The 15,787-nt window shown below is 37.8% G+C and overlaps 1 protein-coding gene across 6 annotated transcripts in view; it reads left to right on the forward strand.

The window, feature by feature from the left end:
• The window catches only part of LOC105447140 (lysosomal-trafficking regulator), a 74,640-nt gene that overhangs the window by 43,417 nt on the left and 15,436 nt on the right, over window positions 1-15,787 (forward strand). For 3 of the 6 annotated variants that reach the window (XM_030998892.1, XM_030998893.1, XM_030998897.1), the window contains 19 exons: window positions 172-364; window positions 988-1,184; window positions 1,663-1,905; window positions 2,456-2,629; window positions 3,030-3,311; window positions 3,555-3,753; window positions 4,149-4,274; window positions 4,708-5,304; window positions 5,558-5,871; window positions 6,311-6,480; window positions 7,042-7,171; window positions 7,690-7,883; window positions 8,420-8,661; window positions 9,563-9,628; window positions 10,464-10,604; window positions 11,313-11,489; window positions 12,265-12,374; window positions 12,936-13,142; window positions 13,842-14,018. In XM_030998892.1, the coding sequence (XP_030854752.1) occupies window positions 172-364; window positions 988-1,184; window positions 1,663-1,905; window positions 2,456-2,629; window positions 3,030-3,311; window positions 3,555-3,753; window positions 4,149-4,274; window positions 4,708-5,304; window positions 5,558-5,871; window positions 6,311-6,480; window positions 7,042-7,171; window positions 7,690-7,883; window positions 8,420-8,661; window positions 9,563-9,628; window positions 10,464-10,604; window positions 11,313-11,489; window positions 12,265-12,374; window positions 12,936-13,142; window positions 13,842-14,018 (3,939 nt within the window). The remainder of the gene's footprint in view (window positions 1-171; window positions 365-987; window positions 1,185-1,662; window positions 1,906-2,455; window positions 2,630-3,029; window positions 3,312-3,554; window positions 3,754-4,148; window positions 4,275-4,707; window positions 5,305-5,557; window positions 5,872-6,310; window positions 6,481-7,041; window positions 7,172-7,689; window positions 7,884-8,419; window positions 8,662-9,562; window positions 9,629-10,463; window positions 10,605-11,312; window positions 11,490-12,264; window positions 12,375-12,935; window positions 13,143-13,841; window positions 14,019-15,787) is intronic. The other 3 variants (XM_030998895.1, XM_030998894.1, XM_030998896.1) reach the window with 3 other exon arrangements.

The following is a 15,787-nucleotide window of genomic DNA, read 5'->3' on the forward strand; positions in this document are numbered from 1 at the left end:
AATACTTATAATAACAATCTGCTTGTAGTCTACTTTGTGAAATCTGTATTCCTTTCATATAATATTTCATTCATGAAAATAATTAAAATCTCTTCAATATGAATTCAGGTATTTATGAGCTGGCACAATGAAGTCGACTATTTATCACTTTTTTGTTAATGATTTCCTCAGATCTCTGTGATAGTGAACGGTCATCATAGGAAGGACGTGATGGTGGACTACAACTACTCCTCAGTCATGGTCAAGATTGCCCAGCAACCCATGTTATGTCTGATTGGTCATTGCTTGACCAATGGCCAGACACAAGGACATGATGCAAAGCCACAGGGGGCATGGAGTCTTGGACATATGCACATCTTTAATGGTCAGTATGTCTTTTCAGCGTTGGATGAATTTAGAATGCAATGAATTTAGAATGCAAAATTGTAAATGGATTGAGTACAGATTATAACTTACAAGGCTCCTTGTAACAATTTCAAAGTGTCACAAAACTCTGTAGATTCTGATTTATGAGCTTTTCCCCTATTTTGGGGTGCTGAGCACAAAAATATATGTCACCAACTTCAACTGTTTTCATGTTAAAGAAATAATTTTAAAAAATAGATTTTTAGAAATATAATTAATCAATTTAAAATATCATTCAAATGACCACATACACTGGCCAAGTACAAGTAGTTCCTTTTGGTCAAGAAGGGGCCAAACTTGGAAGATCCCCAAATAAGGACGAGAGCGTGCCTGTGACTCAACATACATTATTCCTTTCAGTGCTGTTGGAACTGCCTTGTTCTTTGACTAAGAATGCTTACGGTAAGCAAAACGTTCCTGTACCCGTTTCACAAAGCCTTTTTTCAATGACAAATGACAAATATCAGTGACAAATCTGTTGATAACCAATCAGAAGCAAGGATTTCAGTAGCTTATAACAAAAACTGTCATTTGTCACTGATGACAAGTTTTGTGAAATGCCTCCCTTGTCTCTGGTAATAGATGCCAGCGCATTGCAGAAGGAAGCAGCGGCTTTCCACTTGTTCTCCATGGGACCTGACCTGTACGCACTCAGCCAGTGTGAGGGCAGCAAACGCACCCGTCTCTACAGTCGTCAGATCACCAAAGACATCATGATTGCTGGAATCAAGCCTGATATTCTCTTTGGAGACAGGGAAATTGATGAGAAACTGTTGAGGGTGAGCCAGTAGGAGATTCCAGACACTTTTTTTTAAAGAATGATGGTTCGTTATGACAATATATGTAGGTTCATGAAGTAAGAGTATTGAAAAACAAAGGTGTAGGGATCAAGGTGACCTTTTATTTTGAAATAGAGAGATAGATCAATAAATTTTGGTGAAGAGTGATATGGTGTTTTTTGAAATTTTATCGGAGTTTTCAAGATATATTATGATTATCCTATTAGAAGATGAAATATTTTCCTGAGATCTCATCTTGTGTTTATTGTGAGCATGTTGATACATGAAATTATAGAATCAAAGAGTGACAGCAAATTTAATTATTTAACAGAAAGTAATGAATAGCAGTAGCTGCAGTTTTCATAGGTATCAAGGTTGTAATACTGCATGGTGCTTGCTCAGCGATGTATGCAAAATATTTTCAAATCATCATAACCATCATCTCCCTTTTATCTTCCATTTTTCATGGATCTTGAAGGAGAGTCTAGTAGCCACCTACTCTGCCTCATCCCCGTCCAGCTTCAGTCTCTATCAATCCACATCACCAGGCACCCTTAGCAAAGTTCTCCCAGGAAAGATCATTCCTCCGTCCCTCCTGCACTCACCAACCCTCATGCAGGCTATACAACAAGCACACCCCATCGTCAGGCACCATATGGGACTACACAAGGCCGTCTACCAAGTTGGGGGCATCAGTGTCTTTGTGTTTCTCTTTGCCAAGGTATTATATTCATAAACTAGAAATTGTTCACTATTCTATGTACTCTTTTCATTTATTGATTTTTGATGATGGAAATTTATTGCAGTTCAAATGAATATATCGCAAATAATATACCGGTAGTCATTTTAATTTTCATAATTATTCAATCGATAAGAATAAAATGTAAGATCTAATAATCCAATCCAATCCAAAAGATATTTGATATAGCGTCTTTTCCTTGCACAATGCTGTAAATTAACTTTGCACTGGAAATTCTATTTTCAAGTTATCAACTTTTTATCTTATGAAAGATGTTTGTTTTTTGTATGTGGAGTGTGGTGAAATAAACATTTCTAATTATTTTTGTTATTGTCCCTGTGTACCATGTACATATAGCAGTGAAATCCATTACACGTAGAAATATCTGCATTACACACCAGTATTTACCAAATGCAGCTGGGTTTTTTTTTTCTGCACCTTGGGTTTTCACTTTCATTCAACCTTCTCCCAGAGGCAAGTTTATGTATGCAATGAACTGTGTTAATGCTACTGTCCTTGTGTCACTATTCAGGTGGTTGAGACATCCAGCGATGGTCATCAGCAGGCCAGAGCACTGCAGCTCTTGATGCAGCTTCAGAACAGCAGCTACGAGATGGCCCAAGAGTTCCGCTCCATTTCCGGCCCTCTCATGTTGTCCAAGGTGTTGGCCTCAGAGAGATGCCATGTTGGTCCAGAGATGTTAAAGGTACGATAATACAGGGGTGTTCTGTATTATTTTGAATGGACAATGGGTATTGGGGTTATTTATAGTGTGAATAAAGGATATTTCTGGTGTGAATGATCTTATTATTATGTTAGGTAAGCTGATACAACATTTCCATTGTACCCGTTGTCAGTAAAGCAATGGGATTAGCTGTGGTATGAAAATAGCATAAGTGTGCTTGCTGCCTCAACTCTTGGATGAATCCTCATTATGAGTGTCAGCTTATTGTTTTGCTCTTAACAGAATTGCTTTATCCTTCCAATCATGTTTAATTATAATATATTACATAACCTAATGACATGGTATATAAGATTATTCATCACAACTGCTTTAGAGGATGTGTGTTTCGTACAAAATTTTATTCAAATTCTCTGTATGATAGGTGCTATTTGATGCCTGCTGCAGCGAGTCAGTCGTCTTCCAATGTTCCCTCCTCCACCACTACAAGGTGAACGAGGAGTCGACAGCCATCCTCCAGGACACAGAGTTCTTCACCCAGTTGCTTCTTAACTGGAGGGTGTGGGACCGGGCCACGAAGGGAGCCTGGAGGATACTCCTAGAAGGCATCCTGGCCCTGATCAGACATGATCATCCCTTCTACTCGTTCAACATCAATCAGATGCAGAGGGTCGGGCTGGTACAGAAGCTCTTCACCATATGCAGAGTAAGGAAACTGCTTTTGTTTGTCTCGTACCTGGAGCTAATCAGCCATTGTTCGTTATTCTATAATTAAAAGTTAAAATCCATAGATGAACTTGATAGGGTAGCTTCCTTTTCCTCTTCACTTTCTCATGTGTTGTTTATTTTCCATGATTCATCACATGATTACAGACATACTCACACAGCAATAATTTGTTTCATTGCCTTGTGAATTGTAGCTGATACATGATTATATTTCTTTTGTAAGGAGAGACACAGTGAGGATCTACCTGCACTTCCAGTTGACTCATACTCATCATTGATAGAGATCATTAAGACTATGGTAGGCATACCAGCTGACCCTCATCTCATGGCTGAGATCAGTGACTTCCTACTGGCTGTCCATCCTGCAGTCAACACCTTTGTGTGCCATGCTCCATCAAGCTTCTTCTTCATCTTACACAAAGGTTTGTATACGAAATTAGACTCTATGACTGTTGTTCTTCTCAAATTTGAAAGCAAGTCTTTGCGTTGAGCTCAGTTTTCACAATGCAAAAAAATTAGACCTCATTCGTTAACTATTTGAATTAGAATAGGAGCTGATAGTGATATATTCTGTATTGAATCATGCATCCAAAAGGGCAATGTTGCTCTTGAGAGACAAATTGGTAGATGAAATGGAATCATATGAAAATGTACATTACGTTATTTTATATGAAAATTTTGGATTGTGTGGGGGGGGGGGGAGATGCAGGAATGAGTGAGTGAGAAAAAAAAAATACATGGCCTGATCATGTAGATGTATAAATGTTGGAAATGTAGCATAAGTGAACACCAAGATTATCAAATTTTTTCTTGTCAGGGAAATGGTACAAGTCACGGTCCAGCACACCATCAGAGATCTCGTCACATGACATGGATGACGTTCGTCGTCATGACTTCAAGCTAGGTCTGCCTCCAGTTTCAAGAGAGGAGATGATGAAAAAAAGTAAGCTTTTGTATTTCAGTATTTTCATCTTCCTAATGATGTCTGGTTATTTTGGAACCTTTCCTATCAAGTTTTGTGTGACTGTCACTTTATTAAATGAAGTTTTGATGCTTCATTTTGTTTAACTCTAATTAAACATGAAACAAACAGGTCCATTGTATATTACATTGCAGAAGATATTTTAGAGATTCACTCTTTGCATTCAAGTTCTGTTGGAAAGTTTACTGTTTGACACACTTAGCAGATTGAGATGATATAGAAACTTGTTTTCTCCAATTATGTTGATTCTTTGCTAAATGTTTCCAATTGCTTACTAAAGTTGGAAGTAAAAATACATATTGACAAAAATATTCTGGGTATTTGGTATTTACTGTGAATAACATATCTCTTCTTCTCTCTCTCTCTCTCTCTCTATCTTTTGTTTAAATTACAGAGAATTCAGTGAAATATCAGTCACCTGTTGAGCACTCGGATGGTGACAAGGCTGTTTCCATCCAGAATGCAGTCAACAACCCCCCATCTCAAGAGGAGGTCCATACGCCAAGAAAAGATGCAGAGGAGGATGTGAACGTAGGAGGAGGAGGTGATGAAGTGGATGGTGGAAGGACACTAAAAAGCAGCCATCATAAGAAAAGGACTCCAAAAGATTCAACAGATGGTAGACATTATGGGAGAGAGCGAAGAAGGAGAAGTTCTTCCGATTCTTCTTCCACCGATACCAGTGATGAAATCTCATCATCACCATCATCTTCAACCTCAGGAGAGAGTGAGATCTTATCAAGTGGAGATGAGCAGAGGAAAGAGGAGGAGGAGGAGGAGGAGGCAGGACTTGGCCACAAGGCTTGCCATATAAATGGTGATGAGGAAGGTGGGGAAGGTATCGATGATGATGTTGGTGAAGATGATGCAGGCCCTGGTGTAAAGAGAAAGTCACCGACTGTAAGAGAACGGAGAACACAGAGTGTGAACTTCGCTGGTATGCAACTGGCTGCCATACCCGAGGATGCGTCTATGGACCTCTCTCAAAGAGGTACAACCTCTTTTTTTGTAATTTTGATCCTTCCTAAACCCTATGTACAGTTTTGATGAGCCAAAGGAGCAGATTTTTCTATTTTGATAGATACTTTCTATTGTAAGCTGCTGATCTGAAGTGACCTTAGACATTATTCTAATTTTTTTGTATACCTTGATAAAATTTTGTGCAATGTATGGTGTCTATGATGAGAATTTAGCAGATTTTGATTCTAATGTGTTTTCATAATTCATTGATCTGCCTCTCTCAGAAGATGATATTGCAACATCGCCCTCAGATGAAGACTTCCTTTCAGAATCTAAGGACCGCTCCTCGGGGGACAAGACCACAATGGTAGAGGATGATGGTAACCTGGCAGTCTCAAGCTTTGACAGCCTAGATGCCAGCAGTCGTGACATCACATTGAATCGACTCTGCTCTGGCCTGCTAGACCTCCTGGCTGAATGCCTCATCTTCATCTCGGAGTCCAAGCTGGATAAGGTCTTGGGGATTGTGCTTAAACCAGAGACCCTCATCGTCTTAGCACACCATCACTCAGAGGAGATACGAACGAGTGTTGTTAAGGTTAGAGAGGATCTGTTGTCACATCCCACTGATTTTTGTTTGTCTATTGGTGCTTGATTTTTATTGTAAAATTATTAAATTTAATTCAAATTTAATGTTAACAAAATTTCAATGATACATGATGTGAAGTATCGTATGCAGACTTCATCTGAATGTTCATGTAGTATATCTTTGCATAATCGTCTACTATAATTAATCTCTAACAAAGATTAATATTCATTTGAATATCTTATATGTACACATTACCCTTGTTTGGTATACAAATAGTAATGTATAGAAATGTAAAAGTGAATTGCTTTATCAGGCCTCATTTTTATCATTATCACTATCGATGATTCCTCCCCGAAGTAAATATATCTTAGAGAATGCATAAATGCCTAGCCTCAGGTTGTATTCCTCCATGGAAATCTCTCCAACTCTTTTGTTTTTGTTGTTGCAGCTGCTTGATGTGTACTTCCACCGTGCTAATGAAGCTCAGCTGTCCAGCTTCCTTCGGATGCAAGGCTTCCATCAGCTTGCTAATCAGCTTCATCAGTACCCTGCCACACAGGAACTAGCTGAAGCATGTCTCACTATCACCTTCGGCAAACCTGTGGATCTCAATGAAGAGTAAGACATTCAACATTCCCTAGAGAAGAAAAAAAAAATTGAATTTAAGAACAGAGGAAGTGATGTACATGTATTTCTTTAAATTGTTACTGGTATTTTTTTTGTTCCAATTGGACAAACTTACTGTCAATTGTTTGATACTGTTATATTTGTTTCTAGATTGAAATAATGAAGTCAACTTTGACTCATTCTCAGACCACTTCCATAAATTTGTGATATTTTCCCATGTTCTGATTATTACAGGTTTCACTCATGCAAACACATGCATTTCTATGTTATGAGTTCTAGGATATCACTGTCTTGATTTTGTCTTTCTCCTCTTTTCACTACATGAAACTTCTTTCAGTAATTTTGTACTAAAAAGTAGCTCCTTGGAAAAAACTTCTAGTTCACATGTATAGATTAGGACTCAAATTCTAAAAGCTTTAGAAAATCTTAATATGACTGGATTCTCATATTTGTTTTTCAACCTAACCTGCAGTAAGCAATATTATACAACTGTCTCACTATACACTTTCTGAATATGTTTATGGAATTTATGTTATCCTTTTCTCTTGACAGACTTGACCTAGCCTTGATTCAAGACCTCCCTCGGTTCAGACAGCTCTCTGTGGTTCTTATCTGTTCTCTCATGGAGAACTCCACCCACGATGCTAAGCTCTGCCATAGCATTTTATGTGCAGTATTACATGTGAGTCCTTATGATCCTTGCCAGGCCAAACTAACATATAGCTTCAGTTTCTCCCAACCTTAAAAGCTTGCAACTAAATTTCAAGGTTGCCAGAAGTGCATGCTATGATTACCCCAAACTTATGAATGTAACTGTACTAGGTCAGATTACATTTTAACGATAACTGATTTATTAAAAGAGAAACAGCATCTGATAATTTATAATAAGTAAAGAAGGTAGATTATTGAACAGAAAACAAAATATGTGTTTAAACAATATTGTATTGTGTATGTGTATGTGATGTTCACAATTTTTAATCAATATAAACATGAAGCCAATTTTGGTAAAACTGATTATTGCATCATCTGTACAGCTGATGGATATTATTGTCTTTGATAACTTTACATCAACAAAAATTGTAAATGATAAGACAGTGCCTTATAAGAGGTTGACGATTTGTATTGCAGACATGACATTTTAATACAGAAAAAGTCACTTAGATTATGAGAGTTCAAATTGTTCCTTTTCCTCACATGCAGCTGTTTGAGGGAGGTCCTCAGCTGGTGCCAGCCCTGCTAGAGAATGGTCTTCTGGAAGCCACAACGAACACGCTAGCATCTCTGTGTACCACCTCCATGGAGGACCTGGACTATGAATGGAAGAACTGGTCTTTGACTGTTCTCCTAGATGATGTGAGGCATATCATAGCTTGCATTGCCAACAGGGTCTTCAGGTGAGGGGCAGACATTCTAATCCTTCTACAGTCCCTCTTGAGTTTTGTGAAGAGATATGATATCATATTTCACTGGTGAACAAATAAAATGTTACTCTGGTTTTTCCTTGGCTGGATGTTGATATTATATTGAAGAGGTTTTTTGTACATCAGAGCAAGATTGTAGCCTAGGACACCTACTACCTGGAATACCTTCTCTTGGGCAAACTAGAACCCTTTGACAATTACCCCCTCCCCCCTTCCCCTCCCCCTCCTATTTATCTCCTACTTCAGTGAAGGAGGATCGTATCGTAGGGAAAGTAAAGGGGTTGTAATTGGGGGGAGGGGGGAACAATTGTTCAAGGTGGTAATCAGGAAGTAATTGTCCATGAGTTAGTTAAGGAAGGGTTTGTTTTTCCAAGGGTTAGTAGTTCAGGTGGGGTGTAGTAGCCCATTTGTGAAGGGCAATTATACTAGCTTTGCTGACTTTTCCTGACTATGAAATAAAAAACATATTTTGCATTTCATCTTGCGTGTGTCTCTATCGCCTACAACAGCCTGTCTGGCGATCAGTACCTGCAGTACTTAGAAGATATGCTAACCCTATTGGGGGGTCTGGAGGAGATGTTCCAGCATAACTATGGCACCCAATCCGCGGCATGTCGTCTGGTCTGTAACGTCCAGTGTCACGTCATCAGGGAAGTCCTGGAGCACTTCCAGTCTACTTCCAAGGCCATGGATTCCAGCCTCTCAGCTGGTCCCAGATCAGGGAGCCTTCAACGGAGCATCAGCTACTCGGGTATTTCATATATTTTGACCATTTTCCTCAGATTTTGTTTGGCTACCATTTGCTTGCCCTTTAATATCTTGCTTGAACAAAATGCCCTATAAATGCTGAAAAGATGTATATTCTTTTTTTTTTACATACAGGCTTAGAGTGTGCTTTTCAAATACATCACCTATTCCTTACATAATAGCAAAATGCAGGACAGATATATTGTATTTCCCTGATCATCAATGATTTAGTCAGTTTTGTGTGCCTTAAAGCTTGTCTTTTTGTTACAACAAACAGATTACTCTGAATTTTGCAAGTACATAATTAAGACATTATGGGTAATCTCTTTTCTTTGATTTTGTGAAATAGAGATTGAAATGTTACATTACACAAAATGACATAACTTTAAGACATTTACATGCTTACTACATATTTCATTTGTTTATATCTAGAACAATTTCGAAGAGGAACATTAATATAAAATTAAATTATTAATGTGTGCCCCAAAGCATAATAAAAGCAAAACCTGAATTATCTTTTGCCTTTTCTGCTACACATACCGGTAGATAATATTGTTTTGATGATGTGTTACTTCATGTTGGTATGAAAGAAGAAGAAATTGACATGACATTTGATATGGTTTCAACCAGGCAACCATTATACTGTACTTCCTCATTGCATGTAAAATTGTAGATTATTAATAATAATAATCCTCTTTAATATAGCGCTTAATACAAATGTCTCTAAGCGCTTAACAGATAGATTCCGATAAACGAATGTGTAACGTTTAATCAGTCTGCTTTTGAATTCTATTCATTGAAATGTCCAATCTTACGAGAGAAAACTTGATATGTGACAGGATAATGTTTTTACTATTCATAGTTTTCATATGCATTCATATTTATACAATACATGTTTTTATCAGAGCGCCAGTATGATGCATACACATGGAGAGAACGGATGAAATCACTTGGAGATAACCCTGAAGCAGGTCATTATTCATCTCATTTCTCTTTCTTACCTTTCTCCCAATGGTCATCAGTTTCTATTTATTCATCATCCTATGTCGGCTTCATCAAATACATATTGTATATTAAACCTAGTCATTGAGTTCCTGCTGTTAAAGAGATTATAATTTAGATGGGAGAGAAGGAAAGTCTTGCTACATTGGAAATATACATGGATTATCTGGAACCAATTTGTTCATCAACTATACATATCTCATTATAAAAACTTAAATCAGCTTTGGTCATATATTCTCATGCCAGTGGTATAAATGATGCATATGTATTCAGCTTGCTTGGTTTTCTGGGATTTATTAAACATATTCCAAAGTCATGTTAACTCTAAAACAGTGAAATCATTAATGTCAGAGGTACAGAGGTGTGTTTGGCAACAAATGATTTAAACAAAAATATATATAGAGAGAGAGAGAAAAAAGTAGCTTAGTATCCGCTGCTGTCACATATATATATAATGCATCAGAGTTACTCTGGTTTTTCCTTGGCTGGATGTTGATAATATATTAAAGATGTTAACACGTCAGGATCACTATTGTGATGGTGTTGTGTGTTTTTGAAATTGTAACACATCCCATTACTGCCCTTTGCCCAATATTGCATGCATCTAGCATTTCTATTGTAGGCCTAGTTCATACTACAACAAAAATATTGTTTACGCATTGAAATATGTAGAAATGTTATCATAACAGTTTATAATGTTTAAACAGAAATGTAAAGGATTTATAAACTAATATACCTACTTATCCTTGCTTAGGGCTAACAGTCATCTTCATTTTGCCGCTCCCCTGCTTCTTAACCCCACAGCTGATATCCACAGCAAAAGCAGAGATCAGCCATACACCAACGACCCTATCTGGGACTACAGGAGACCTCGAACCTCTGTGCCAAGTGTCCATGGAGACCATTCCTACTCCTTTACAGGACTTCTCCCTCCGTCAGCCGCAGGTACTAACACACATTAACATGCATGGGATTGCAGTAGATATTGATGATAGTAATGCTCTGGGTTCACATTGCGCATAATACATCTATGACATTTCCAAGTGCTTTACAGATATATTATTACAGATAAGTTGCTCCTGTCATTGCATGCCCTCACAGGTATACTTTTGGCAGAATTTCATGTGGTGAAGAAAATGGGTCATTGGAAAAAATGTATTGCTGTTGACTCTCGCAGTAGCACCAAGGTGACATGCACATACTGAACAACATTCCATTTATGCTTATTTTTGTTGGCTTTCTTGATTAGGACAATGTTGCATTGTATCAAACTTTACCGATGTGCCATTTGAATTTTAATAAAAAGACAATAGATGATATCCTGTAAAATTTGTTAATTACAATATGAAAATCTTGTGGTGAAAACTGCCCACTGCACTGAAAGGTATAATGTTATTCGCAAGGGATTCAGGTGGTGGAAAAGTGACGGAGAAGTCGAGAGACATTGTGGGTACTAGCTTTCACATGCTTTTCTGAGGGTGAAGCAGTTGAAGTTCTTGCAATTTTATGAAAGCTTTAACCTAGATTTAAGCTTTGGAGATGAAAATGAATGCAGTCAAATAGAACAGTCATAACGATGATTTGAAACTGAAACACACACTTGTTCTAAGAGTGGAATGGGAACTGATAAATTAAATGTCCCCTCCAACACAGCTCGCCGCTATTCAAGCAACCTAGACTCTTTGCTGCGATCAAGGAGAGGAGATGGTGTGAGAGGAGCTGGATCTGGACGAGGTGGGAACAGAGATGGTGGGCAGGCCACGGAGCAGGAGATGGCAAGGAGGTTCCAGAGGCTCTGTCTCCTGGCGGTCAATCTGGTTGTAAACTCTGGTAAGGATGGGGGTGTGGTGATGAGGATGAGGAAGATGGTGGTGATGATGATGATGATGATGATGATGATGATGATGATGATGATGATGATGATGATGATCATGATCATGATCATGATGATGATGATGATGATGATGATGATGATGATGATGATGATGATGATGATGATGATGATGATGATGATAAAGGGATGATTTGATGAAAATGGTTCTTAGAAGAGGAGTTGAAGATATAGAGGATGACAGATGATTATAATGATAATAATTGACATGATGGTGATGATGATGATGAAGAGAACGATGAAGTTTATCTAGATGATTCTGGACTCTTAACTGTGATATGATTTTTCGCTAATGAGTGATGAAAGATCATCTATAGCAAAGAAACATGATCTGGCAATTTTTTAGGCAAGTATGCATGCATAGAAGATTGTGTTCTACAGTTAAAAAATGAATTATTCATACCCTTACCAACTTTTGTAATTGTTTAATTGTGTGAAAAATTGATTTGTCCCAATTAATGACTCTTGAGAATGTGACATATTAAAGCTTACATCTAAAGATATTCAACGACCCCAATTCAACCTGTCCAACTTTCCTCCTCCAGTTACAAAAAAAAAACACAATTTACGAGGGGTACATGTATGAATAATGTTAGCTATATATATATATATATATATATATATATATATACACACATATATATATATCAAAAGAATATATGTCCATGATTCTATACTCTGACACAGTTCTTGTTGTTTTGATTCCTTTGTTAGACCTGACCCAACCTGGTTCTAGTCCAGCCATTCAACTTACCGACGACCTCCCAACTCTTCTCACTAAGGATCTCTTTCATCTACTCATTGAAGCAATGGGTGCCACCATGGTAAGGCCCAGTCAAATCGCTTTGTGTTTTTACATATTAGACATTCATGTCCTTGCAATTTTTTTTTCAGTGTTGAAGAAATATGCGATTGCTTGACATTGTAGTTGGTTATTCGATGTATACAAGATGATGCACAATGGAGATGTTAGTAAGGATCCCATGAGTGAAAGCAGTTATCAGGAATATCCTAAGTATCCATTTTGACTCTTCCCAAAAAGACCACGAAATAGACCTCGGTTTTAATCCATGCCTACAGGAACTGCGTTAAGCCTATTGGAACGAGAGAATTTAGTAGTCAATGGGATACTGTGCAAAGGCAAAGACACAGAAACATATCGTATCCCTCTTGGTTTCTAGAATAGTATTGTCATTATCAAGAAATTAGATTGTTGACATTTTTTCATATATTATTAGACTGGTAGAGATGTTAAAATATATGTGTAGTGTGCAAATAGCCAATATTTTATTATGTTCCTAATTGTTCTTTTATACACAAGATCCAGACAAATTATTCCATATAAATGGTAATCTTTTAAAATTACATCTTGTTCTTCTTTTCAGGAGAAGAAGGTTGTTAGCATCAGGCGTCGGCGGTTTGACAGCATTGTCTGGTCCTCTCGACAAACGCTCCAGCTCCAGCTAGCCCGGCTCCTGGTCCATATGATGTCTCCAGCCCAGGACCTAACACTTCGGATCTTCACATTGCAAGTGGCTCATGTGGACAAGTCTAGACAGATCCTCAAGTGTGTTCTACAAACAAGCATGCAGGTAGAATCATTTTCAGGATTTTTTTTATGAACAGAAATATAGACTGCTTGGAGCCAGAAGGGTGTAAACTCATACAGTTTAACACAGATTTAACATCCTTTTGACTCCAAACATACAACATATTCCTCTATTTTACATCTTCATTTTCAAACAAGAAAAGTGTGAAATGGTCACTCCATAGATAAATGCACAAGGGTTCCAATCCAGAGTTGCAAAGAGGATACTTGTATCCCTATCATGTGCTTTTCAATCTATTTTTAGGATTTGGATAAGCAAGTATTCCTCAAAAACATAATGTTCAAGTTTTGCCAAACCATGCAATTTGAGGTGTTTCATTAGAGAGATTGTTGCTTTACAAAGACTATGTGTGTTGTATAGAATTTTTTTCTCCTTCAATGATCTGTAATAGTGTATCCATGATTTCATTGTATTCTGTCTTGATTCTGCATGTTGATATGAGCTCCTAAAGTTTTTAGAGAATTATTCTCTTTTTGTCAAGATGCTTTGGATGAGTAAAAGTCACCAAATATGTAATGAACCTGGTTGTAGATAAATTATAGATTTATATCCCTCTATTTCTCAAGAATGTAAATTATTATTGGAGAGGAGAGCAAATTTTAGGTTTAAAGGCATTTTGACATCTATTTGGTTGTGTTTCTTTACTCCTTGGTTAAATTAATGTTGTTCTCCCCTCACCAGCAATATGCCAGCAAGCTTGAGCTGTATCTGTACGACCTGCTCCATAACCACCGTGAGGACATGTCGGACACGGACCGTATGTTTGGCATGATCCTTGGAGATGTTCTCAAGGAATGTGGCTTCCAGTCGTTCAACCCTGATGAGGATGATCCACAGGCTATCAAGAGTCTGGAAGAGGTAGGCCAGGGCCCTGTTTCATAAAGATCCTAAGTCGAACTTAACTCTAAGTTGGACTTAAAAATTATGGAGAGCCATCTGTAGCCTTAAAATAAAATATATTCAAAAGAGCAAGTTCAAGTATTTTAGACTTTTTATAAATTCCACATCAAGAACATGAAATCTCCTCGATAATAGAAAATATGAATGATTTTAATCAACATTTTATGCCTTTTAATATGAATTTTACAAAATATTTTTATAGATGCTATAAACGGCTTTCCATAATTGTTAAGTCCAACTTAGAGATAAGTTCAACTCAGGATCTGTGTGAAACATCCACCCAGTTTGTACTCCATGTGGATTTATTCTACAATGGCTTGGATGACACATGATTCTGCAACAATGTAAATTTTCTATACAATCAACAAATTCATAACTTCAACCCTGGACTCAACAAGCCTAACCCTAACTAAAATCGTAACCTTAAAGCAGATTGCAAAACTAAACTTTACTACGCTTATGACAAACTAAAGCCATGGGTAATTATTGCCAGGACAAATGTCAGATTGCAATAAAATGATGTACATGGATGTCAGCATCACAATGTAAATGTTGTGGTCATCTAGACATTTTCAGCATCGTCATTTGGTATCTTTCATCATTCCAATTCTCTATTTGTGTGTGTGTGTGTGTGTGTGTGTACACCTGTGTTCAATTTCCTTTCCTCTTCTATTTTTATGCCTCCGTTACGAAGTAGCCGGAGGCATTATGTTTTCGGGTTGTCCGTCCGTCCGTACGTCCGTACGTCCGTACGTCCGTACGTACGTACGTACGTACGTCTGTACGTACGTACGTCCCGTTCTCGTGATCGCGTTATCTGAAGAACTGGTTGATGGATTCCTGCCAAACTTTGGTCATGTATGTATCTTGTAGAGCCGATGAACTGATTAGATTTTGGGGTTACGAGGTCAAAGGTCAAAGGTCACAGGGCTCATTATGTATGCAAAACGAGCTCGTGATCGCGTTATCTGAAGAACTGGTTGATGGATTCCTGCCAAACTTTGGTCATGTATGTATCTTGTAAAGCCGATGAACTGATTAGATTTTGGGGTCACGAGGTCAAAGGTCAAAGGTCACAGGGCTCATTATGTATGCAAAACGAGCTCGTGATCGCATTATCTGAAGAACCGATTGATGGATTGCTGCCAAACTTAGGTCATGTATGTTACTTGCAAAGCCAAAAAACTGATTAGATTTTGAGGTCACGAGGTCAAAGGTCAAAGGCCACAGGGCTCATTATGTATGCAAAACGAGCTTGTGATCGCGTTATCTGAAGAACCGATTGATGGATTGCTGCCAAACTTAGGTCATGTATGTTACTTGCAGAGCCGATGAACTGATTAGATGTAGGGGTCACAAGGTCAAAGTTCAAAGATCACAGGGCACATTATGTATGCAAAAACAGCTCGTGATCGCGTTATCTCAAGAACCGATTGATGGATTCCTGCCAAATTAGGTCATGTATGTTTCTTGCAGAGCCAATGAACTGAGTAGATTCTTGGTTCATAAGGTCAAAGGTCATGGGCTCATTATGTATGCAAAAATAGCTTGTAATCACAATATTCTGAAAACCTGTTAATGGATTACAATTGAACTTGAATTTGAAAAATTTCTTCTGTTTTGGTTTGTAAAATTGCTCTATGACGGAGGCATCATTTTCGACTGCGCGCAGTCGAAGTTCCATCTAGTTTGTTTTTTCATTTTTCATTCTCTTGTGCTCTTTTGTC

This window comes from Strongylocentrotus purpuratus, unplaced genomic scaffold (genome assembly GCF_000002235.5).
Source record: "Strongylocentrotus purpuratus isolate Spur 01 unplaced genomic scaffold, Spur_5.0 spur5_scaffold_5, whole genome shotgun sequence".
NCBI classification, from domain to species: domain Eukaryota; kingdom Metazoa; phylum Echinodermata; class Echinoidea; order Camarodonta; family Strongylocentrotidae; genus Strongylocentrotus; species Strongylocentrotus purpuratus.